General features: G+C 41.5%; 2 protein-coding genes across 2 annotated transcripts; one reads left to right on the top strand and one right to left on the bottom strand.

Annotated features, from left to right (window-relative positions):
* Positions 1–5,932: 5,932 nt before the first annotated feature.
* Positions 5,933–6,763, bottom strand: LOC142176054 (uncharacterized). The gene has a single exon (XM_075243111.1). It carries the CDS (start codon positions 6,761–6,763, stop codon positions 5,933–5,935), a length of 831 nt encoding a protein of 276 aa, XP_075099212.1.
* Positions 6,764–13,939: 7,176 nt separating this feature from the next.
* Positions 13,940–18,444, top strand: LOC142176026 (uncharacterized). Its single transcript, XM_075243061.1, has one exon. The coding sequence runs from the start codon at positions 14,177–14,179 to the stop codon at positions 16,775–16,777; it is 2,601 nt and encodes an 866-aa protein (XP_075099162.1). The 5' UTR covers positions 13,940–14,176; the 3' UTR covers positions 16,778–18,444.
* Positions 18,445–27,101: the final 8,657 nt, after the last annotated feature.

Raw genomic sequence — 27,101 nt, 5'->3', positions numbered from 1 at the left:
CGCCTTGGCCGAAGCCGACGCCCAGGCACTCTCGACACTCTCCAAATCGGAGAACTTTCTCTCCAGCTCAGCTAATTTCCCCACCCGCTCTATGCTCAAAGCCTCGACTCTGGTGGCATTAAGGTCCAACTCGGACTGTACCGACCACACCTTCGCCTGAAGATGCTCACACTCTGCGGCAACCCCTTTGCCCAATGCTCTTCATCCTTTACATGAAGTTTCTTCTCGAGTTTGCTATTCCTGCGAATACCCTGCATCAGCTCCTGATCCCTCTTCTCTAGTTCCTCACCAAGAGATCGATCACCGGCGTTCGCCCTCAGCCGCTCGTGCATCTCATAGCACTTGTTGCGGTAGCGCCGGTACTTCTCCAACATCATCAGAAAGATTTTGGCCGAAGTATCAACCTTGCGAGCACTTTCAATCTCTACCATGTACGTCTGAAAGACAAAAAGAGTTGGTAAAGGCTAAGGCCACCTAAAATAAAAGGAACGCAATAATAAAGAAGAAAGACTTACCCTCAGGCCCATAGCAGCCACTTCATGCATCAAATCGACGATGGGGACGTCCCGAAAAGCCTCACACTCGGCAGCAGAACACAAAAGGTCAAACTGTGGTACCAAGTCCTCTGTATCTCCTAGAATGTTAATCTCCAATGGGATTTTAAGTATACCGGTCAGGGCTCCCGCATGAACCACCGTATGAGTGAGGCCTTCCTCGAACATCCTGGCATCATCAGAATCAAGATCAGATTCAGATTCGTAGTCATCGATCACGATACCTTTTCCCCTTTCTGCGGCCGAGAAAGAAGCACAACCCGGTTCGGAAGATGAAGGCCCTCCCAAAGTGGCAACAACAGCCTCGGGACTCTGACTCCCCGCCGCAGTATTTTGTTGGTCAATCATAACAGCCGGAATCTCTATCGATGGATTGGTCACGGTAACCGGCCCTACCTTTGCAATCGGGTTAGCATCGTCTCCTATCTAAGACTCTGTCAAGGGGATGCCGCCTTCCGAACATACCACGACTGAAGGAGCCACTTCGGACTCCACTCGTCATCTCTTTGATTGTCCTTCCCCGTCCTCAGCACGGGAAGATTCCCCCGTTGAGCAGGTAGTAGGGGTCGGAGCCCCAGATTAAGGAACAGTTTATGTTCACACGGCTATGGCCGTAGGTTCAACTTGAGCAACCCTTGCCGTAGGTCGAATAGCAGACCTTGGTACGGGTCGGGCAGAAGACGTCGGTTGACGAAATGCAAGTGGAGGAGCCCTCGCCCTTCGCACTCTCCCTAATGACGATAAAAGTCGTATAAGCAACAAAGCCAAATTACAAAGTGGAAAACAGAAATTGTGGCAAGACTACTTAACAGTAAGGGGCTTACGCCGTATTTCTCATAGAAGGAACACCATTCGCGAAATCCCACTGTATGAGGAAGAATGGCATTCACCCATTCACGGATATCGTCAACAAGCGCAGGGGGTCGCCTCGCAGCTACAAAAGCAAAAATAATTTCATTACAGCCCAAAGTATGGTCAACTATCATTCCGGCAACAGAGATAAACTTACGTGTGAAGTTCCATTTTTCGGAGAACCCTGTGGAATCCGCCATAAGGTGCTCGGTCCGCACATAAAAATAGTTCTCGTAGAAACGACGATTGGATCTATCGTCCATCTTCACCACTAGACTTTTCGTCCCTCGGTGGCGCATGTGGATCATCGTGCCTCGAATAAGTTGAGGGGCAAAAATATTGAGCATGTGTCTCAGAGTAATCTCCCGACCGGCGAGCTCCGCGAACTTGAGTAGCATGAGGAACAACTTATATAAATATGGTGAAAGTTGAGTCGGGCATACCTCGTAGAAATGGCAGAAGTCCACCACCAAGGGAGGGAGTGGAAGCGTATACCCGACATTAAAAGGGTATGCGTAGAACGCACAATAGCCTGGGTGGTCGAAGTGTATAATATCGTCTCCCATCGCCGGCAACATCTCGACGTGGTGCGGAATCCCCCACCTGGCCTTCAACTCCACAATCGCTGCTTCAATCATAACAAAGGAAACAGGTTCCGGTTCCTCTTCGGCAGGGCTGTTGAATTCGGTCCACGGCTTCCCTAGACGAGGCAATATTTTGGTCGTTGTTAGAACCTCTTCATCCTCTACTATTTCTACTCCTCCGGGAGTAAGAACATTAGTTTCAGGTGCCGGAATTGTAGCTGGATTGTCAACACGGGAAGAAGTACCAGCCATTTATTCCAATTGAATAGAATAAATGAACAAAGGAAGTAAGGGGGAAGATAGTGATGTCAATTTGAGGCCAACAAGAGAGAATCGAAAACCTGGAGTATCAGGGAGGATGGAAATTCGCAAAATTCTTTTGATAAATCAGATAAAGTGTGCCGATAAGAATGGTGTTTCCCTCTATTTATAGGGACATAGATGGCCCAAGCGGTAAATCCAAGAGTCGCCAATCAAAATTGACAAGGCATGAAACGGTTCAATCCTTGGGAAACGTGTGTCATAATGGCAGTAACTGCAGACGACGTTCCAAATCAACGTAATATTTCGAGTCCGAATTGACACGATGATCCAAAGGCATCGTTAAGGCGTCGCGCCATCGCCTCGATCTAAATCGCCTCGTTTAAGGCATGAACAATCAGATTTCTCCTAATCTTCAAATCTATAAAGTCCGCCCGCCGAGCCCACCAAGGGATGACCTCGACGGATGGAGGGACTAACTGTATAGGTCAAAATCTGACCATAGTGGTCGACCAAGCTGGGATCTCGCCCAGGTGGCGAAATAACGAAAAGCATCACGACCAATCCTAGTCCAATCATTGACACTGTATGACAAGTAAAGGTGGTATTCAAATAACACTGAAAAGGGTCGTCATGTGAAATCACATTGGTCAAAGAACACAGTAAGACTCCAAGAACTATATATAGAAGGGAATTCTCATGAAAAAGGGGATTTTTCTCCCGACTCTTTCTCCGACAGTCTCTCCTAGTGAAGGATGTAAACTATTTCTTTCTTTTTTCTAATCAAAGATAAGATTATAACATCAATAAGTTGAGAATGTTCCCACATTCCAATCACGATCTCTCTATATACTTTTAGATCTGAAATTGATTATACTTGGCTAAAATTTATCCTTCTTTTCATCATTAATTGATTTAATCATAAGATTCAACACTTTTTGGTCAAACAGGTATCGTACGACAAAGAATAGTCTTTAAATAATTAAGTGGATTAACTTTCGTCTTTAAAAATAGTTTGATCATTTTTTTTCTTTTAGCATACAAATGTTACCGCCGAATTACTAGATATAAAATTTTAAAATTGATATAAATTTGTGCAAATGCCGCTAGTTTGGATTATTTGTGGGAGAAGTGCATGGTTAGCCACTAATAACACATGTATTTACTTTAAAGCCACTATATAAAATGTCTTTAGTCTTTCGCCACTGCTTTAATAAACTTTAATTGCCCGGACAAAAATACCCTTTTACTCATGTCCTTACTTTTGAACTTAACTTCAGGACTACATATCCTTAACTTTTGAACTTGTAACTCTAAGTTCAGGACTACATGTCCTTAACTTTTGAACTTGGAACTCTAAGTTCAGGACTTCAAGACTACATGACCTTAACTTTTGAACTTAACTTCAGGACTACAGGACTACATGTCCTTAACTTTTAAATTTGTAACTGTAAGTTTAGGACCAAGTGTCCTTAACTTTTGAGCTTGTAACTGTAAGTTTAGGACCAAGTGTCCTTAACTTTGGAGCTTGTTAGTCTATGTTCAGGACCTATTGTCCTTAACTTTTGAGCTTCTTAGCCTAAGTTCAGGACCTATTGTCCTTAACTTTTGAGCTTGCTAGTCTAAGTTCAGGACTTCAGGACCTATTGTCCTTAACTTTTGAACTTGTTAGTCTAATTTCAAGACTTCAGGACCTATTGTCCTTAACGTTTGAACGTGTAACTGTAAGTTCAGGACCTATTATCCTTAATTTTTTGAGCTTGTTAGTCTAAGTTCAGGACCAAGTGTCCTTAACTTTTGAACTTATAATTCTAAGTTCAAGACCAGGTGTCCTTAACTTTTGAACTTGGAACTCGAAGTTCAGGACCAAGTGTCCTTAACTTTTGAACTTGTAACTTTAAGTTAAGGACTACCCGTCTTTAATTTATGTGCTTGTAACATTTTCATCTGACTCTTTGACATGTGATTCCACATGGATGTTTATTATTCATAATTAGTCAAATTAGTCATAGTTTCAGTTGCAGTTAACTCATGTTAGGAACTTATACTTTGTGAAATAACACAGTGCGTAATCTAGATGTTTCTTTGGATGCCCGTTATGAACTCTCAAGCAAATAGCTTTAGTAATGCTCCTCTTCTCCAGTAGCAGTTGAGCGAGATTCTACAGAAGTTTCGCCCTGCAAATGAAATGAGAGCACAGGGGCTCCGAGGAGCATGGAGATTTGAATCTCGTTGATTATTCTACTTCTTCTCAAACTTCAGTTCCGCCCAATCGCTCAAACAAAACTGAGAACTGAGAATTTCAACTTTGAGAAAAGCTTTCGAATTTTGTTGCCGACGACGAAGCCATCTCAATCGGAGTTCCGAGTTCAGAGAGAAGCGAGGGTTTGAGAAGAAAGCAATGGAAGAAAGAGTGAAAATGTCTTTTTCATATTAATTTTAATAGAGTAATGACTATTTTTGGTCAACATTAAAATTGCTAGATAAAAAATAAATATCACCTTCAATAGTGGCTACCACACCCCATTCTTACATTATTTGCTACGCCGTAGCGGTCAAACAAAAAAGAAGACGGAAGACGGAGTCCACTCCTATTTACCAGCTAATGTTATTAAGGGTGAATGGTAAATGGTAGCAAGTCATTTTTGGCCAAAAGATAGCGAACAAGGTAAAATGATAGCAACTGACACGTGCCATTATTATCTCATCTGCAGCCTGCCAGTAAATAATCGTAACAAACTGAAACCATATGGAACCACTGTCACGTCCCGCAATCCTCTCACGTAATGCTCCCAGCTCACGCGCCACTACGTTCACGTATTACAAATTCCCACTCTCCCACTCTAACAATGGCGGACGTCAACCTCTTCTTCCTACTTTCATTCTCTATGGAATGAATTAATGTGTAGAGTAACTTTTTTTTAGTAACACGTAATATTGCATATTCAAACAGGAGCTAGCTTAAGGAAAACAAAAGGCAGCAAAAGCCTGTGATTAGTTTCTAATTATAACGTTTTTTATTTAATTTAACATCATTAATCACATCAATAGCTGCAGCGAATTATTAACTTCAACATTTATTGCATCCGATTTGGAGTATGATATGATTTATAGTAGCATGTGAATTTAACCTTTACACTGTCACATTTATTGCAGCGAGTTAATCAATATGACATGCTACGATTTAAAGGTTAATTTCATCAAAACCACCAAACTTAATTAAGAGCAATAATCAACTCATTTCATACTGATCAGCGGACTAAATGCATGAACCAACCAAAGAGAAATTTAACAAAGCGAATTACTACTAATAAACTCAAATCTTATTATTAAGAGAAATAATCAACTCATTTCATACTGATCAGTCGACTACATGCACGAACCAACCAAAGAGAAATTTAACAAAGCGAATTACGTACTACTAATCAACTCAAATCTTATTATTAACAGAAAAAGCAAAACAAGCACACTGACAAGTGGAACGGCAGAAAATAACACTACTACGCAGAGTATCTCTTAGCACACTAGTAAACGACTTCTCAGTTGTTTTGAGTCTATACGAAACAGAAATAGACAGACATAGCAAACGAAGTAAGCAGTAACTATAGTAGTAAGTAGCTAGGTAGCGGCAAGTTCTAAGATAACCTCCTGGAAATACAGTCACATATCTCTGCAATGCAATCAGAACTTCTTCGTTGTCTTACCCCTCTTCTTCTGTTTCTTATTCTTCAGCAGAAACTTCTTAAACTCCCTCGGGTACCACTTATCATCCAACATATCCAAAAGTTCAGAACCAATCATGAAACACAGATAGGGATCCACAGTAGCGTATTCCACCTTCTTCAGATCAAGCGTATCATTCCACCAGTGACTTCTCCAGCGGGAGAACAATTGAACCCGTTCATCAGGCCTAATCACGTCCCAGTGTTTTCCGAGAACGGCCTTAGCAAGACGATCTAGGTCATAACGGCCTAGATCCAAATCATCTCTCTTCATACCTTTCACAGCTAAAACATTGAGGTCTACAGGGTTAGCAAACTTGATGCCGTGGTCATCCTCAAGCCTCTTAATAACAGCGCGCATGTTCATTCCAACAGCAATAACCCTAGGGTTAGCGAAGAAGGCTATAAGAGCCTTAGGGATATGCTCGTAGTGAGGGTGCGGGAGGCGGTAAAGGAAGCACTGGGAGCCGATGCAAAGCTGGAGGAGGTGGTAAGGAGTTTTCTCGGGATTCGGATAACGCCGAGTGTCGATGTCCCAGTGCATGAGATCCGGGTTGCGGTCGGCGCAAACTCCGACGAGAAGGCAACCGTGCTTGTTGTTAGCAGTGGACTTCTGGAGGTCCTGAAACCATTTGGTGGTGGTCTGGTAGCACTCAGAGAAGAGAGTGAGGATTCTGTGCTCACCGACGTAGACAGTGTAAGGATCATAGTCCCACTCAAGGTCATGGTACTCGTTGTTCTTCATTTTGTCTTCCTCCTTCATGTCAATCACAGAGATTTCCAGAGGCATTTTTGGGATAAAACTTGCGTGAGAGAGAGAGAGAGAAAAGGATAGTGGGAGCAGTCGAGAAGAGTGTGAGAAGTGAGAACTCTGAGTATCAACAGCTATCAAGTAGGGGTATTTATAGGTAGGTGTTTATGGGGCAAATTCGGAATATTTGGAAAATTCTTTTGCTTGGGCGATACTCATACTGTTTTTATAACAATACACACTCATTTCCTCTTTATTTGCATTTTCACATATACCCCCTCCCCCTCTATATGTTTTATTGTATCCTTTTTCCAATTTGTTTAAAACTAACCCCTACTTAAGAAGTTATAGATACTGAGTTTTATATATATATTATAAAGTTTAAATACACACTGAAAATTTGATAAGTTGTAATTTTGTATCAAACCTTGTCATAAAGTTTATCTAAAATATCTTAAAAAATAATGTCCTCGTGCATATAAGAAATCAAATGAATTAGCCACGTACTGAATAATTACCATGTCACTTTATCCTTCGTGTCGAACTTTTTCATATCCCAGACTCTCTATGGAATATTTGTCCGTTATGTATTAAACTTTACGAGGACTATTGAAAAATTTAAAAAGCAAAAAGCGTAGAGAAAATCAAATCAAACTGAGGTAAAACTGATATGTACTATGTACATTAATTTGATTTTGTTAGGCACTTAATTAGAGTGATTGACAATATATTTAATATATATAATTAGATAATTACCCGACGATTTTTTTTTGAAGGACATCAGTACTGGTTGACCTAAAAGATATTGAATTCTTTTTGGTTAAATCAATTAAAGAAGATAAAAAGGTAAATTTTAGTCAAACATAGTAAATTTCAGATCTATAAACAAACAAGAAAATGATATCTAAAATGAAGTAGAAGCGGTAAATTATCGAAGCCTTTCATTTCTTCTCTTCACCAATCGGTGAAGATGACTGTTGTAGAAAATTTATTGGAGGATTGTTTTCTTTCTTTTTTTTCTTAAAGAGATTACAGAGGAGAAGGAGAGAAAAAAAAACCCCTTTCTAGGAAGGTCTCCTTCCTATATATAGTCATGGAGTCATTAACATGTATTTGGGCCATAGCCCCCCTTACTTCGCGTCCGCTTTCGTCGTTCGGTGAATACGTGGTTTGACGTAAATAGTGTCATCTTTCTTTATCTCATTGTTTGGATGTGGTCCCAATTGGGTCGACCACAACGGTCAGATTTTGACCAATACAGTTAGTCCCTTCGTCTGCTGGAGTCGTCCCTTGTCGGGCCCGGTAGACGGATGATGATTTCCGTTTGTCTAGGAGAAATCTGACTGTCTGCCCCTTAGGTACGATTTTCGGAATCAAGCAGCGTATTGGCACCCTTTCGATATCTTTGAACCATTGCGGCTGTTTTGGAACCGAAACGTCGTTTGGATTGAAACGTTGTTCGTGGTTACCGCCATTATGACACACATTCCCGGAAAATTGAAACATTCCGTGCCCTATCAGATTCGATTGGCGACTCTTGGGTTTCGTGCTTGGGGGGATTTATGTCTCCTATAAATAGAAGGAAGACATCATTCGATTGACACACTTCCTTGTCCTTTACTTGAAAGAACTTCGCGAATATACTTTCTTCCTGATAATTTGAATTTTTATTTGTCCCCAGTTAACCGAAAACTTTTCATTCTCCCTTTTCTTTGTCTTTTTGCTTCACCAAATTGGCACAATGGCTGGTGATTCTTCTCGCGCTGACCTCTCTATCGCAATTCCGGCACCGGAAATTGATGATCTGGCCACCGGAGGAGCAGAAGTGGTGGAAGATAAGGAGGTCCCATCAGTAGCCGAGATCTTGCCTCGCCCCGGGAAAACATGGACCGACTTCTGTAGTCCCGCCAGGGAGAAGCCGAAACATGTTCACTCTGTTATAAGAGAGGAGGAGATTGTAGAATTGAAGGCTAGGTGGGGAATTCCTCGCTACATCAAAATACTGCCGGCAGTAGGGGACGACATAGTCCATTTTGACCGCCCAAGGTACTGCGTGTTCTATGCCTACCTCTTTCTTATTGGATACATGCTTCCTTTCCCTCTCTTGGTGGTGGATTTCTGCCGTTTTTACGAGGTATGCCCTACTCAACTTTCGCCGTACCTATATAAGTGTTACACCTCATATTTTCGTACATGAAAGTACGCCATAAATAAATTAATGAGAGCCCAAAAGTGAGATGTCACATCCAGCAGTATTACATTACGGTGATGTCGCGTTTCACAGTATTAAGTTACGACGATGTTTCACCTTGAAGTATTGTACGTTAAAATTTCGTTTTCAGTTAACCGATGTAAGACTCGGGGATGAGATCATCTTGATGTTAACGTACTTACGTTATTTATAGCAAGCAATAAATAAGTGTTATGAAGAATAAGAGGGTACACGGATTAATGAAAACGAGTTTTGTTGAAAGTGGTCAATTTGGAATAAAATACGGGTCGAGCGATAATACCCGATAATTATGAACTAGTACCATGTAAGGTACCATATGACCTTGGTAGTATATTATATAAAGTATATATGAAGTATATTAAAATAAGTTGAATTTTAAGTTATTTGGAGTAATTTTTAAATTATGCGAGTAATTGGTTAATTATCGGGTAACGGAATATTACCCGATTAACTAATAAACAGATAAAAACCTAATAGCTATCCCCCACCCACGTGGCAAGAAACCATAAAAAGCTAGAAATGACTAAGTAGTCATCTAGTCTAGGTGGCAATCTAGGAATTTGGGATTTAATAAGGAAATGGATCTTATTCCATTATCTGGACAAAAAGCAAGAACAAGGACGTTCAATTCCAAAAAATAAGAAAGTTACTCCACCTTTCCAATTTCAAATTCATGCTATTACAAAGGTGATCAAGTGGCTGTTACGTGCAAGGATTATGTTTTATTCAAGCCTACTCAAGAACAGTGGAATGCAAACGTCCTTAGATATCAGTTTCAAAGGAGTTCTGGGATTCTTGGTGTGGTATTTACTTGCCTAACGTGAATTGGTTCTTAAATCCAATTGCCAAGTGATAATGTCTTTAATGTCTGCAGTCATACGGATTTTTTCCTATTCCAGGTATGTTAAGGCTATCCCTTCTTTCTTTTGGCATAATCTATACGATATGACCGAAACGTGCAAATGCACAAATTCCATAAGTGACTCTACTCATAGAAGTAATAGAAATATCTATGTTCTTTAATTCTCATGTGCCATAATATTTTATCATTTGTTCATGGGTCTCAGAAAAATACGAAAGTTGAAAAGATGTTACATTATGATATTGCTCAAGAAGCAAAGTGGTCTTATGACCTTCCGAATGATTTTATTGACGTACTTTTCATGCATTGCATTCATGTGCATTGACCCATGACCAGATGACATTATATACGCGTACATATGTAAATATATGTATATGGAATGGGAAAAGTTTATGGCGTTATATACGCACCACCACCTGATCAGCTGGTATATGATGATGATGTTGCCCACAATGGCCGAAATATGATTCAAACGACGTTATATACGCATATATATGTAAGTATGATTCAAACGGCGTTATATACGCGTATATATGTATGTATATATGTATATGGGATATGGGAAAGGTTATGGCGTTATATACGCACCACCACCTGATTAGCTGGTATACGATGATGATTTTGCCCACAGTGGCCGATATGATATGATGGGATGCCCTCAAAGGCTGATGATATTATGAAATATGTACCTATGCACGACATGACATTCATATTCATATGCATGATGTGAAAAGTAATTTATGATTTACAAAGTTATTCAGACTTACAGGTTGAGTCTTGTACTCTATATGTCTTTCATATCTCTCATGTATTTATTTATGTGCCTTACATACTCAGTACATTATTCGTACTGACATCCCTTTTGCCTGGGGATGCTGCGTTTCATGCCCGCAGGTCCCGATAGACAGGTCGAGAGCCCTCCAAGTAGGCTATCAGCTTAGCGAAAGATGTTGTTGCTCTCTATTTGCTTCAGAGTTGCTCGTTTGGTTAGTATGATTTAGACGTGTATTGTTTGGTATGGCCGGACTCTGTCCCGACCCTTATGACATTTATGTATTCTTATAGGCTTGTAGACATATGTCGTGTTCATAAAAGATTGTACGGCCTTGTCGGCCTATGTTTTGAGTTTATAAAAAATCATGTTGGTCTGATAGGCCCGTATGCATGTGTATATAATGATGTATTAAGAAAGATATGTTACGTTGGTAATCAGTTAAGTAAGGTACCGGGTACCCGTCCCGGCCCATCGGTTTGGGTCGTGACAAAAGTGGTATCAGAGAAGTTCTGTCCTAGGAAGTCTACAAGTTGTGTCTAGTAGAGTCTTGTTTATGGGTGTGTCGTGCACCACACTTATAAGCAGGAGGCTACAGGGCATTTAGGATTGTCACTCTTTCTTCTTACTCTAGATCGTGTGGTAGAGCTCATTTATAAGAATTCAAATTCCGAAAATCTATTTTATTCGTAATAAGACGATGCCTACATCCAGAAAGAAGGATGGAAAGAGAGATAGTTGTGGAAGAGCTGAGTCAGAGGAATCAGATTTTTGTATGATGCCGATAAGTAAATGAGGTTTTTAGCAGATCATTGGTGTAATGAAAGGTGTAAGCTTCCTGATAAGAAGCCTTAAGGCAAGAATGTCTATCCACTTTTATGGTGAAAGACAGTGAGATATTAAGAAGATAAGTACAAGTTTCAGCAAGTAAAGGGAGCAAGGTGAAAAAGGGTACGAGGTACCCAGTTAATGAAGGTTAACAGCATTTATAATTGAGGCAGAGGAACATAAAGCTTTTTGAGTTATATTCAATAGTAACAGAGGTATATATAATTGGTCTCACCCCTTTCAAATATACCCTATGGGGGTTAACAAAAGTAGTATAAGAAGATATGATGGATAAATGGATTGCGTCAGTTGACATTTCCGAAGGATATTGCAAACGTGCTAATAGATCTCTTTATGAGACACCTAGATGGTGCACTCAAAAATAGTGCAACCAGATATGAGTACTACAAAGACACGTACTATAAGCCTTGAAGGGATAAATATTACCTTAGTGTGGCTCGCGTCCCTATTAAAGAGAGAACGTTAAGCAACCAAAAGAGCCATTGGATGGAGCAAAGGGAAGCTAAAAGCGAAAGAATGTCGTATTTAAATTTTCACAAGAAAAGGGATATGCAGAAATATTAGCAAAGTAATGAGAAGAGAGATAAGAAAGCATTATGAGTAAGATATGATACACGGATGATAATGGTAGGTCAAAAAAAATGATGACAGTATTACAGAATTTACAGTCAAGTGAAGGGAAAGACAAAAGATGACATGCCTTGAGACAATGAAAGAATATAGGCCATAAAGTCATATCCTCACGTCGAAAAATAAGTTCGCAACTCTGACGCAATTACCAAAAGGATAAGTTAGACCCCAGAGTAATAGAAGCCAGTATGGATTGGTGAACAAGATAAACTAAACATGAAATAGGGACTGAGTGACTTGATAATAGTCGGCATCATAAGAATTTCATATCGTATTCGGACAATAATAGGACGGACAACAGAAGAAGGTTCATGAGAAATTCATAGGATGTTCATTCAGGAAAACGCTTCCCTAAAGCAAACAATGTTAGCAAAGTTAAGCTTAAGGGACTGTACGTACCAGTTACATTAAGTGTCACCATCGCGAGTAAGGGGATTTATCCTCCTTTGTACAGAAGGAATGCCTCAAGGCAAGTAAGGGTCGTTGATGACGTGAAAGGATATCAAAGATGAAGAGGAAAAAAAATATATATCTGTAGGCAGGTCGTCACCTTATACCAACCCTTTTTGCAAGATTTTCCAACAATCTTCACTCCTTTCTTGGCCTCATTTCTGTCAAGTTGGGGTTCTGTGCTAACACCAAATCTTCTTCTGTTCTTCAACCTAGAATACACCGACGAACTCTGTCGACCAACTCTGGTGAAGGACGATAATTTCCGGTGAAGAACGACCATTATCGGCTAACATACCATAATCTCCAAGTTCTTGGATTTTTGTTTTCGGGGTATACTTTAAGATTCTTGAAGTTAATAACCCAAATATAGTAAATTAATACTTTCAAGTCAAAAGTTGTGATTTTGCTTGTTCTTGATCTTTTTGTTCTGGTTGTAGTTTACCGTATTTGAATTTATTGGAACAAAGATAGAAACTTCTATTTTCAAGTCAACAGATTTGATTTTTTTCTGAATAGAATCTATTTTCAACTTCTATTTTCTATTTGATTTTTTCTCTTCTACTGCGTTGCTGCCCCAAATTTGGGGATTTTCGCTGTTTCAGTCCGTCACTAACCGGCAGTTGGCCACCACAGTTTGGTGTCCACTTTTCCATTTCACCTCACCTTGTTGCTGCACCACTGCTTTGTAATTTGACTGTAAATCTCTTTTATTCTCTTGCTTCTTTTTATTCTATTTTTATGTTGGGTTTCTCCGAAAATAAATTTTTTTGGTGGTAGAGTTAATATAGTTGAATTTTCAGCTGAGGAGGGCACTTGTTCTGTCTTGCTTCACGTCATCATTTTCTTCAATATTTTTTCTTCTCCTTTCTTGGTACATTCTATATTGTTGGGGCTGTACCAGTGGTAGCGGTCATAGCTCCTTTCTGGTTTTTGGGTCGTGGTATTTTTTGTATTTTCAGGAATTCTCGGAGTATTGGAGACAAGTTGGGCGCACGAGCACTGGCAAAGGAGAGCAACCTGGGCGAGTGTCAGCAAAGGGCAGTAGGAAGTGGTGCGTGAGCGCACAACTGCATCGAGTACAACAAATCAGCCACAGGTTTTGTTATCAGGAGTTGGTACCTCCTGTTTTACTATTTCCCTTTGGTGTTAGCTAAATTACTGTTACTTTACTTCGCAATAGTTAAACCTTTCAACTAGGATACTAGTTACCACTTGTTTCCTTCTTGTTCGATTTGCGTACGTTGTGCACTAGCGAGTCTTCTCTAGATAGTTGTAGGTGTAGTGGCTGCAGTCTGGGATGATAGAATAAGGGCATGTCCTCAGGTGGGGCTGAGTGGGGGGCTGGGGTTAGGGGGTGGGTCGGGTAGCAAGGGAGGTAGAGGGGGCAAGGGAGCTTATAGGTTGAGAATCGGATCATGGAACATAGGTTCACTAACTAGTAAATCCATAGAGCTGGCGAAAATCCTGCAGAAGAGGAAGATTAATGTAGCGTGTGTCCAGGAGACTAGGTGGGTCGGATCGAGGGCGAAAAACGTGGATGGGTATAAGTTGTGGTACTCTGGTATCCTGAGGGGTAAGAATGGAGTGGGTATCCTGGTAGATAGTCATCTTAGAGAGTCCGTGGTAGAGGTCAGGCGGGTGAATGATAGACTAATGACTATTAAGCTGGTGGTAGGTGAGGGTACTTTAAATGTCGTTAGCGCGTACGCACCGCAAGCAGGCTTAGATGAGGATATTAAGAGGTGCTTTTGGGAGGGGTTGGATGAGATTGTTCGTAGTATACCGCCTTCTGAGATGTTATTCATAGGAGGAGATTTCAATGGTCATATTGGGTCATCTGCAGGTGGGTACACTGAGGTGCATGGCGGCTTTGGATACGGAGAGCGGAACGGAGGGGGCATTGCGCTGTTGGACTTTGCCAAGGCTTTCGATCTAGTCATTGCGAACTCGAGTTTTACGAAGCGGGATGAACATTTGGTTACTTACCAAAGTTCGGTGGCGAATACTCAGATTGACTATCTCCTGCTCAGGAGATGCGACAGAAGGTTGTGCGAGGACTGCAAGGTTATCCCCGGTGAGACCCTATCAACACAGCATAGACTTTTGGTGATGGACATTTGTATTAGGATAAGGAGGAAGAAGAGGTCAGTACAAAGATGCCCTAGGATTAGGTGGGGCGCCTTAACTAAGGATAAAGCTAAGGAGTTAGAAGGGAGGTTATCGGCAATGGGAGCTTGGAGAAGTGGTGGGGACGCAAACACAATGTGGTCGACGACGGCGGACTGTATAAGAAAGGCGGCGAGAGAGGTGTTAGGGATATCTACGGGCCGCAATGGTGGTCATAAAGGAGATTGGTGGTGGAATGCAGCTGTCCAAGGTAAAGTGGAAGCGAAGAAGGCGGCTTACCTGCGGTTAGTAGGGAGCACTAACGAGGAGGAGAAGAGAGAGAACAGTCAGAGGTATAAGGTAGCTAAGAAGGAGGCAAAGATAGCAGTGACGGAGGCTAAGACGACAGCTTTTGCTCGTCTGTATGAGGAACTAAGGAACAAAGGCGGGGAGAAGAAGTTATTCCGACTCGCTAAGTCGAGAGAGAGGATAACTCGAGATCTAGACCAGGTGAGGTGCATAAAAGATGACGACGGCAAAGTTTTGGTGGGAGATGACCAGATTAAGAGAAGGTGGCAGACCTACATTCATAAACTTCTAAGTGAAGAAGGAGATCAAGATATTAGACCTGGGGAATCGAGGAATGCCGACAGTCACCATGAATTAAGTAATTGTAGGGAAATTGAGATCGATGAAGTCATGGAGGCAATGCATAAGATGAGAGGGGGCAGAGCTACCGGGCCAGACGAAATCCCGGTTGAACTGTGGAGGTGTGTGGGTAGAGCAGGCTTGGAATGGCTTACTGCATTGTTTAGTGTTATATTCAAGACTAATAGGATGCCTGAAGAGTGGAGGTGGAGTACAATGGTCCCGTTGTATAAGAACAAAGGTGATGTCCAGAGCTGTAACAACTATAGGGGCATCAAATTACTAAGTCATACCATGAAAGTTTGGGAGAGAGTGGTAGAAATGAGAGTACGAAGGACGGTGTCTATTTCAGACAACCAGTTCGGGTTCATGCCGGGACGATCTACCACAGAAGCTATCCACCTTATTAGGAGGATGGTGGAACAGTACAGGGATAGGAAGAAGGATCTTCACATGGTGTTTATTGATTTGGAGAAAGCGTACGATAAGGTTCCTAGGGAGGTCTTATGGAGATGCTTAGAGGATAAAGGGGTCCCGATTGACTATATTAGGGTGATTAAAGACATGTATGATGGAGCTAAGACTCGGGTTAGGACAGTAGGAGGCGACTCTGAACATTTTCTAGTTATTACGGGGTTGCATCAAGGGTCTGCGCTCAGCCCATTCCTATTTGCCCTGGTGATGGATGCACTGACTCATCATATTCAAGGGGAGGTGCCATGGTGCATGCTATTTGCTGATGACATTATTCTAATTGACGAGACACGAGTCGGCGTCAACGAGAGGCTAGAGATTTGGAGACATGCTCTTGAGTCTAAAGGTTTCAAGTTGAGCAGGACGAAGACGGAATACCTCGAGTGCAAATTTGGAGTTGAGCCGACGGAAGCGGGAGTTGAGGTGAGGCTTGACTCTCAAGTCATTCCCAAAAGGGGTAGTTTCAAGTACCTTGGATCGGTTATTCAGGGGATCGGGGAGATTGACGAGGATGTCACACACCGTATAGGGGTGGGGTGGATGAAGTGGAGGTTAGCGTCGGGAGTCTTGTGTGATAAGAAAGTGCCACCGTTACTAAAAGGTAAGTTTTATAGAGCAGTGGTTAGGCCTGCCATGTTATATAGAACTGAATGTTGGCCGGTAAAGAACTCACACGTCCAGAAGATGAAAGTAGCGGAGATGAGGATGTTGAGGTGGATGTGCGGGCATACAAGAATGGATAAGATTAGGAATGAAGATATTCGAGAGAAGGTGGGTGTGGCCCCCATAGAGGACAAGATGCGGGAAGCAAGACTCAGATGGTTCGGACATATTCAGAGGAGGAGCACTGATGCACCGGTGAGGAGATGTGAGCGACTGGCTGTAGTGGACATGCGGAGAGGTAGAGGACGACCTAAGAAGTATTGGGGAGAGGTGATCAGACAGGACATGGCGCGACTTCGGATTACTGAGGACATGGCCCTTAACAGGGAATTATGGAGGTCGAGTATTAAGGTTGTAGGTTAGGGGAGAGTTGTGAATATTTCTACATCACGATAGAGTGAGACTAGCTAGTTAGGAGTTAGACTAAGAATGTCATTGGTCATTTATTGATGCAGGGCTTTACCTGCTAGTCTTACCATACCAGTCATCTTTTTCGTATGTCGTATTCTGTATTTCATATTTATTGTATTGCTATTATTGTATTGCTGTTATTTTATTATGCATTTTTATGGTACTAATATATCGGTTTCGGTTGCTTTTTGAGTCGAGGGTCTCCTGGAAACAGCCTCTCTACCCTTCGGGGTAGGGGTAAGGTCTGCGTACATATTACCCTCCCCAGACCCCACGTGTGGGATTATACTGGGTTGTTGTTGTTGTTGTTGTAGGCAGGTCGTCATAGCTCCAAGTCTTAGCACTCCCCTAAAGGGGAAAATATGGAGTAATAAAGGAAGAATGCAGTAAAAATGAAAAAGGAATGAGATTACACTTATTCAGCTCCTACGTATATGCTACAATTCCAGAACACTATGCAAACACGACGTCAATAAGAGGAAGTAAGGGTCCCTGCCCGAGATGTTATTGATAGAAAAGGAATCAGTGCGAGACATAAGTTAAGACAAAGGAAATAACCCAAGAGAGATTTCGCATGAGAATGGTCCAACGAATAGTTAGTAGTTGATTCAGGAAGAGCCTAGTCACGATTAGATAAGAAGTTACAGACAAATCAGCAGATCATGCAAGATAAATGTAGTAAATCCCAACATGGAGAATTCAGCTCCGCAGTTATGACATTGTAATACTTGAGATATATTCATATAGGAGTTGGAGAAGTTAAAAAGGTATTATATGAGTGTTACGGAAATAAAAGAGAGTGCCACTAGGAAGACGGTCAAAATATCATTCCAAAAGCAACCCCACAAGCACAAGGGCGTAGAGATAAGTAACTACAGATAAGTATAGGCAAGGAAGGACAGTAGAAGGTCTGTCAAGTATATGATATAATAAGCTCGCATCTTTACAAGAGTCAAAGGATCCTCCGTAAGTACTACAGTGAAGGACTATCTTAGGAAATGAGGAAGAAGGCTTCAACCTAAGCATAGTAACCTAATGAAGAAAAGTTCATGTAAAAGCAATCTCACAACAAAAATTATATGTCATCCAAAATAAAGTGACGCCTACTGTGGCTAATGAACGGGGAGAAAGATAGAAGGTAATATTTGAGACTATTAGTTGCACAAAATTTTTTTGGCATGTGTGGGAATTAGGATGAGTTAAGTATGCATGCAACAAGGGGCAGAAAGACCAGAAAAAGTAATTTCTTACATTTTAAGAGAGCTGAAATGGAACGAAAGGAATTATTTGATCAATGATCCAGAGTTAGTACGTTATGGACACACTCAAGATTTTGGAGAATTATATTTGTTGGCAATCATACAACCATAGAAGACTCCGATATAAGTTAAAAAGAAGAATTGAGCCCAGGGCATAGGCAAATGAGTGAATTGTTAGAAAATTGTATCATGGATATTCCATAACGCCCATAAAAGGCTAAGGTAATAATTAACACCATGAGCCACAATTTGGAAGGTGACTTAAGCTTACATAAAGACTGATCGGAAGGAAGAAAAAGCTAAAGAATCACATCACCCAAGTAAATCAAGAGTCTGATTATTGGACCTAGAAAAATTATAGAAGTTGTGCTTGAGAACATGACAGAATCACTCTTAAAATCAAATGTTCAAGAGAAATAACACAACAACCATAATCTATAATGGCTCTACAAGAAAGCCAGTTAGAAGAAGTACCAGCCTCATAAGAAGTCAGTACGAAGCTCCCATCGGATAATATATGTAGCAGAGGTGCGAGTATTATAATAGAGCTTCAAGTTATGGACATGAATTATACCTATGTGGAGGGAAGGTCATGAAAGGGATAGAAGATACGATGCAAAATTTAAGGTAAGTAAGTTAAAGGTGAACAACATACGAGATACTCAAAGGCAGAAGATTGTGAATAATCCATACTTCGGATAGAAGTTTATAAGCGCGGGGATTCAATATCCAGGAATGATAGCAGCGGCATCAGTAGTATATCTTCCAGCCTATGGTCTAGGTATCAAAAAGCCTGATTATGAGAGTAAAGGATAGTTAGAGACGATGTGATGTCTCGCTTGATGTTCCAAAACAACAAAAGGAAATCTATGGTGCAAGCAAGTTGAATGAAGGCCGCAGATAGAATAAATAGATATGTATAGGTCCCGAGCTAAAGTATAGTAGAGCGAAAATTTTTTAACGAAACATGAGTAAGGATGAGGAAAAGCAAGTAAAGGGGTGACGAGAACGGATAAGTCCTCGAGATTAAAACCCATGAAAACAAGAAAGCTAATGGTTTCTCTAAGTTATAAAAGTTCAGTATAGCTTGAATGAACTCAAAGGAGTCTAAGACTAATAACATTCAGAAGAGATGGAATGTTGCCCTGTTAATAGAATGAGGGTGTAATTATTATAGAAAAAAAATGAAAAATGACGTTTGGGCCTTCGATTGAGTAATGATCAAACAAATAACAGAAAAGGATCTCATGAATTGGATAGTATTAAAATACCCACGCAAGGTAAATCACATTGGGATGGCATGAGATACGGTTATGAAAGCAGGGTATCGTCCCAGGTGGATCAATCTAATCATTTCAGATGTTCCCCGATAAAACGTGAAACCTAGCAGCAATATTACATAAAAAGTTAAGTTATCAGCGGTTGGATTATGGATCAAAATTGAGGTGAATCAACAATGGATGGATAAAAGTTATAAAGTATGAGAAGAGATTAGGTTATCATTCTTAAGATAAACAGTAATGTAAAAGCATTAGAGGATATAGATTTATACGTATAGGATAAGTAATGAAAGTAACCTGGGATTTGATAGCATGCCTCAGTAACGAGAAGTCGAGGTAAGAGTTATGGTATAGTATGACCTATGTAGATGATGTAAAGTCATACGAACGGATAACCACGTCTATAAAATAAGAGATAGAAATATTCGTAAGTTTGACAAAAAGCGAAGAACTTTAGGATTGGCTAAAAAACTGGAGGAAAAAGGAGAGGAGAGTCGCATAAGCACACTCACAAGGTTAGTATCGTAGAAACTGCATGATGGGAGGTAGAAACAGTTATGAGATTGGAAGGAATTTGATAGCAAGTCATGGCGTGAGAAAGAGACCTAAAGGGGAGGAATACCCTAGCGTTTGGACTTATTCACATAACAGTCAAGAGGACTACTAAAGTATTCGCAAGAGCTGTGGGATATGAGAACGATAAGCACATCAGTCAACATTCGAGGACGAATGTTCCAAAGGGGGGAATGATGTTACACCCCATATTTTCGTGCATGAAAGTACGCCATAAATAAATTAATGAGAGCCCGGAAGTGAGATGTCACATCCAGCAGTATTACATTACGGTGATGTCACGTTTTACAGTATTAAGTTACGATGATGTTTCACCTAGAAGTATTGTACATTAAAATTTCGTTTTCAGTTAACCGATGTAAGACTCGAGGATGAGATCATCTTGATGTTAACGTACTTACGTTATTTATAGCAAGCAATAAATAAGTGTTATGAAGAATAAGAGGGTACACGGATTAAAGAAAACGAGTTTTGTTGAAAGTGGTCAATTTGGAATAAAATACGGGTCGAGCGATAATACCCGATAATTATGAACTAGTACCATGTAAGGTACCATATGACCGCGGTAGTATAATATATAAGGTATATATGAAGTATATTAAAATAAGTTGAATTTTAAGTTATTTGGGGTAATTTTTAAATTATGCGGGTAATTGGTTAATTACCGGGTAACGGAATATTACCCGATTAACTAATAAGCGGATAAAAACCTAATAGCTATCCCCCACCCACGTGGCAAGAAGCCACAAAAAATCTAGAAATGACTAAGTAGTCATCTAGTCTAGGTGGCAATCTAGGAATTTGGGATTTAATAAGGAAATGGATCTTATTCCATTATCTGGACAAAAAGCAAGAACAAAGACGTTCAATTCCAAAAAATAAGAAAGTTACTCCACCTTTCCAATTTCAAATTCATGCTATTACAAAGGTGATCAAGTGGTTGTTACGTGCAAGGATTATGTTTTATTCAAGCCTACTCAAGAACAGTGGAATGCAAACGTCCTTAGATATCAGTTTCAAAGGAGTTCTGGGATTCTTGGTGTGGTATTTACTTGCCTAACGTGAATTGGTTCTTAAATCCAATTGCCAAGTGATAATGTCTTTAATGTCTGCAGTCATACGGATTTTTTCCTATTCCAAGTATGTTAAGGCTATCCCTTCTTTCTTTTGGCATGATCCATACGATATGACCGAAACGTGCAAATGCACAAATTCCATAAGTGACTCTACTCATAGAAGTAATAGAAATATCTATGTTTTTTAATTCTCATGTATCATAATATTTTATCATTTGTTCATGGGTCTCAGAAAAATACGAAAGTTGAAAAGATGTTACATTATGATATTGTTCAAGAGGCAAAGTGGTCTTATGACCTTCCGAATGATTTTATTGACGTACTTTTCATGCATTGCACTCATGTGCATTGACCCATGACCAGATGGCGTTATATACGCGTACATATGTAAATATATGTATATGGAATGGGAAAAGTTTATGGCGTTATATACACACCACCACCTGATCAGCTGGTATATGATGATGATGTTGCCCACAGTGGCCGAAATATGATTCAAACGGCGTTATATACGCATATATATGTAAGTATGATTCAAACAGCATTATATACGCGTATATATGTATGTATATATGTATATGGGATATGGGAAAGGTTATGGCGTTATATACGCACCACCACCTAATTAGCTGATATACGATGATGATTTTGCCCACAGTGGCCGATATGATATGATGGGATGCCCTCAGAGGCTGATGATATTATGAAATATGTACCTATGCACGACATGACATTCATATTCATATGCATGATGTGAAAAGTAATTTATGATTTACAAAGTTATTCAGACTTACAGGTTGAGTCTTGTACTCTATATGTCTTTCATATCTCTCATGTATTTATTTATGTGCCTTACATACTCAGTACATTATTCGTACTAACATCCCTTTTGCCTGGGGATGCTGCGTTTCATGCCCGCAGGTCCCGATAGACAGGTCGAGAGCCCTCCAAGTAGGCTATCAGCTTAGCGAAAGATGTTGTTGCTCTCTATTTGCTTCGGAGTTGCTCGTTTGGTTAGTATGATTTAGACGTGTATTGTTTGGTATGGCCGGACTCTGTCCCGACCCTTATGACATTTATGTATTCTTATAGGCTTGTAGACATATGTCGTGTTCATAAAAGATTGTACGGCCTTGTCGGCCTATGTTTTGAGTTTATAAAGGATCATGTTGGTTTGATAGGCCCGTATGCATGTGTATATGATGATGTATTAAGAAAGATACGTTACATTGGTACTCAGTTGAGTAAGGTATCGGGTACCCATCCCGGCCCATCGGTTTGGGTCGTGACAATAAGTTGTTCCTTATGTTGCTCAAGTTTGCGAAGCTCGCCGGTCGTGAGATCACTTTGTGTCTTATGCTCAATATCTTCGCCCCTAAACTCATTCGCGGCATGATGATTCACATGCGCCATTGAGGGTCGAAGAGTCTGGTGGTGAAGATGGATGACAAGGCCAACCGCCGATTCTACGAGAATTATTTCTATGTGCGGACCGATCACCTTGTGACGGATCCTACGGGGTTCCTTGAGAAGTGGAACTTTGCGCGTAAGTTTCTGTACTTTTAGTCGGAGAGATGTTGACCGCTTTCCATTGCGCTAAACCCCTATTATGTTTTTGCAGCTGCGAAACTACCCCCTCCATCTGTTGAAGGCATCCGCGAGTAGGTAAGTATCATCCTTCCTCATACGGTAGGGGTCCGCACGTGGTCGACCTTCTATGAAAAATATGGACGTAATCCCCTTACAGGTGAGATGTTGTTTCCATTCTCTACTTCTAACTTTTCTCTTTTTTACTTGGTTTCTTATGTGCTATTCATCGATGTTAGGGAGAGTGTGGAGGACAAGGGCTCCTCCATTGGCTTTTTGTCAACTTGCATCGGCTGCTCTCCCTGCTGCAATATCTACTGCTTGACCCTCGTCGAGGGCTGTTTCAGTCGAGTCTAAGGTTGCAGTCATACGTGCGAAGGACATCCCTTAAATTGAGACTCCGACCTATCCCTCTCATCGGTCGAGTGAATCTTCCCGTGCTGAGGAAGGAGAGGGGTCGTTCAAGAGGCGGCAAGTGGAGTCTAGGATAATATCTCCGGCTGTGATACATCTGGATGAAGACTTTCCCTTGACGGGATCTGGGGCGGGGGTTGATACCATTCTGCTTGTGGAGACGGAGCCAGCCGTTATATCTGCCCCGTCGATAGAGAATCCTGCCACTGCCATTGATCAGCAACCGGCCATGACGAGGGGTCAGATTTCTGAGGCCCCTATTTTCATTTTGGATGGGCCTTCGTCCTCACTACCTGGTCGTGCTTCCTCTTCGGCTGCTGAAAGGGGAAAGGGCGTAGTGCTCGATGACTACGAGTCCTAGTCGGATCTCGATCCCGATGATGTTAGGATGTTTGAAGAGGGTCTTACCCATTCGGTGGTTCATGCGGGAGGTCTGTCCCAAATTCTTGAGATCTCATCGGATATCAATCTCCTGGGGGATACGGAGGATCTGGTGTTGCAGTTTGACATCTTGTGTTCTACTACAGAGAATACGGCTCTTCGGGACGTTCACGATATTGATTTGATGCATGAAGTGGCCGCTATGGGCTTGAGAGTACGCTATATTTTTCTCTCATATTTCTCTCGTTTTTCTTAGTGATATGGTTTTAACCCATCTTTTCATTTTTCAGACGTACATGGTGGAAATAGAGAGTGCTCGTAGGGCCGACATTCGGACCACGATTTTCTTGAAGATGTTGGAGAAGTACCGGCGCTATCGCAACAAGTGCCGTGAGATGCACGAGTGGCTGAAGGCAAACCCTGGCGATTGATCTCTCAGTGAGGAATTGGAGAAGAGGGATCAGGAGTTGATGCAAGCTATTCGCAATAAAAGTGTACTTGAAGAGCAACTTCGTGCAAAGGACGAAGAGCTTGAGTTAGGCAAAGGGGTCGTTGCAGAATGCGAATATCTTTAGAGGAAGTTGAGGTCGATGCAATCTGAAATGGATAAGAATCTTATCAGGGTCGAGGCGATGAGCGCAGAGTGGATGGGAAAATTGTCCGAGTTGGAGAGAAAGGTCGTTGGGTTGGAGAACATCGAGAGCGCCTGGTCGGTGGCTTCGGCGAGGGCGGTGGTTCTAGAGAATACTATCCGCGTCCTCCGGTCCGAACAAGATTCGGAGAGGGCGACAGCCACGCTAATGGAAGCAAGGCTTGAGGAGCGTATTGGCGAAATCGACCGTGAGGCATCGTCCTTAGGAGATCGGGTCGCTACCCTTGAGGCAGAAATGGAGCAAATGTTTGCTCAAATTGAATCTCCCTCCGCCGCTGTTCCCCATCATTTGCACGAGCTTTGGGTTCATGATGAAGCCCAGTGGGACATATATAAGAAATTGTGGGAGGCGAGCAACGTTACCGAGGCCGCATATGAAGGAGCTCGGGCAAAGGCACGAGAGGCTCATGTCAACTGTGGATATGGCTCTACGACGTTGAAGGCCGATGAGGTCGCGGATGATGAGGGAGGACTTCCTGGAGATGGTGGTGATGACGCCGAGTGAAAGAATATTGTCTTTGTCTATTTTTTGTTTTTTTGTTCTTTGTTGGTTGTCGTTGTTTCTCCCCCCCCCCCCCCTTTTAGACTGTTGGTTCGGGCCGTATGTAATCTGTGACTGTTTGCGCAGTGACTTTGTATAAAGAGGAATTTTTCATTGTTATATGCCCTCTGTATTTTTTTTGTTTTGCTCTTCATACTTTGGTGCGAAGTGGATTCCCACATGACGAGTTCCCTACTATTTGGGAATTTAGTGTCATGCGGTAGAATGGGACCTTGATGGCGGCTTTGGCTAGTGAGACGGTGTTTTCGAACTTGTGACGAGATGTTGTCTTATCATAGTCTGAACGGTATCGAACTATTTTTCTAATAGCGACCTTAGCCGTAAGGATGTTTCTTCCGGGCTTATATCGAAGTATTATCTCGTCGTGAGTCCCAGTCTTTCTTTCCCTTTCTTTTTTATTCTGATAAAGCGTTGCCCTATCATCATTTGATCGAGGTCGAACTCTTTTCTTTGGCGAAGGCCCTTGGCCTTAAGGGTGCTATTTCGAACTTTTGTCGAAATATTAACCCATCGTTGTTCGATCGAGGTCGAACTCTTTTCTTTGGCAAAGGCCCTTGGCCTTAAGGGTGTTATTTCGAACTTCTGTCAAAATATTAACCCGTCGTTGTTCGATCGAGGTCGAACTCTTTTAATTGCCGAAGGCCCTTGGCCTTTAAGGGTGTTATTTTGATTTTTTGTCGAAATATTAACCCGTCGTTGTCCGATCAAGGTCGAACTCTTTTCTTTGGCGAAGGCCCTTGGCCTTAAGGGTGTTAATTCGAACTTTTGTCGAAATATTAACCCGTCGTTATCCGATCGAGGTCAAACTCTTTTCTTTGGGGAAGGCCCTTGGCCTTAAGGGTGTTATTTCGAACTTGCCGAAATACTAACCCATCGTTGTTCGATCGAGGTCGAACTCTTTTCTTTGGTGAAGGCCCTTGGCCATAAGGGTGTTATTTCGAACTTTTGTCAAAGTATTAACCCGTCGTTGTTCGATCGAGGTCGAACTCTTTTATTTAGCGAAGGACCTTGACCTTAAGGATGTTATTTCGAATTTTTGTCAAAATATTAACACGTCGTTGTTCGATCGAGGTCGAACTTTTTTCTTTGGCGAAGGCCCTTGGCCATAAAGGTGTTATTTCGAACTTGTCGAAATATTAACCCGTCGGTGTCCGATCGAGGTCGAACTCTTTTCTTTGGCGAAGGCCCTTGGACTTAAGGGTGTTATTTCAAACTTTTGTCGAAGTATTAACCCGTCGTAGTTCGATCGAGGTCGAACTCTTTTCTTTGGCGAAGGCCCTTGGCCTTAAGGGTGTTATTTCGAACTTTTGTCGAAGTATTAACCTGTCATTGTTCGATCGAGGTCGAACTCTTTTCTTTGGCGAAGTCCCTTGGCCTTATGGGTGTTATTTCGAACTTTTGTCGAAGTATTAACCCGTCGTTGTTCTATCGAGGTCGAACTCTTTTCTTTGGTGAAGGCCTTTTGCCTTAAAGGTGTTATTTCGAACTTTTGTCGAAGTATTAACCCATCGTTGTTCGATCGAGGTCGAACTCTTTTCTTTGGCGAAAGCCCTTGGCCTTAAGGGGTGTTATTTCGAACTTGTCGAAATATTAACCCGTCGGTGTCCAATTGAGGTCGAACTCTTTTCTTCAGCGAAGGCCCTTGGCCTTAAGGGTGTTATTTTGAACTTTTGTCTAAATATTAACTCGTCGTTGTTCGATCGAGGTCGAACTCTTTTCTTTGGCGAAGGCCCTTGGCCTTAAGGGCGTTATTTCGAACTTTTATTGAAATATTAACCCGTCGTGAGTCCCGGTTTTTTTTTTTGAAGAGTTGGGTATCTTCTGGGGTAGTCCCAGTTCGCCTTATTCTATTTGCATCGAGAGTGTGATGTCGAGGAGCAGGGAACGCTGCTGCTTTACTCGCACTTGTTTCACGCGCATATTAGAGTTTCCCTATCTAACTTTCTATTTTCCGGTCTAAAAATGCCATTGTTGGGCAGGGCGATGAATTACACTTTGACTTAGGGGATCTCCCCCTCGTTGGCCCAACTTTTAGTGTCACGACCCAAACTGGAGGGCCATGACTAGCACCTGACCATACTTGCTGAGCACCAACGTACATTTTATCTAACCTTTTTTTTATCTTTTAGGGTTGACGAGATCAATATAAATGGTATACATGGATCATGGACAACCAACAATAAAATATGATGGCATGAACATTCATAGCAGGGGATGACCAGACAATCAAGAAACTACATATAAGGTACGAGCTACCACGCTACCATGAAAGACTATACAACAAAAACTAGCCGACAAGGCATGCCAAACTATACATGAGTCGACACTTGTCTATGAGCCTCTAAATGAACATAAGTGTTGCAACATAGCCGGAACAGGGCCCCGACATACCCATAATGTCTATAACAAAAATGCATACCAAGACCACGGCATGTTCGGAGAAGGGATCTCGCCAATCACTGCTGAACTGGACAACCTACTGTGGTGGGGGA

Source organism: Nicotiana tabacum, chromosome 22, assembly GCF_000715075.1.
Source record: "Nicotiana tabacum cultivar K326 chromosome 22, ASM71507v2, whole genome shotgun sequence".
Taxonomy (NCBI): Eukaryota; Viridiplantae; Streptophyta; class Magnoliopsida; order Solanales; family Solanaceae; genus Nicotiana; species Nicotiana tabacum.
Note: the sequence above shows the minus strand (reverse complement) of the source record. Positions and strands in the feature narration are given on the sequence as shown.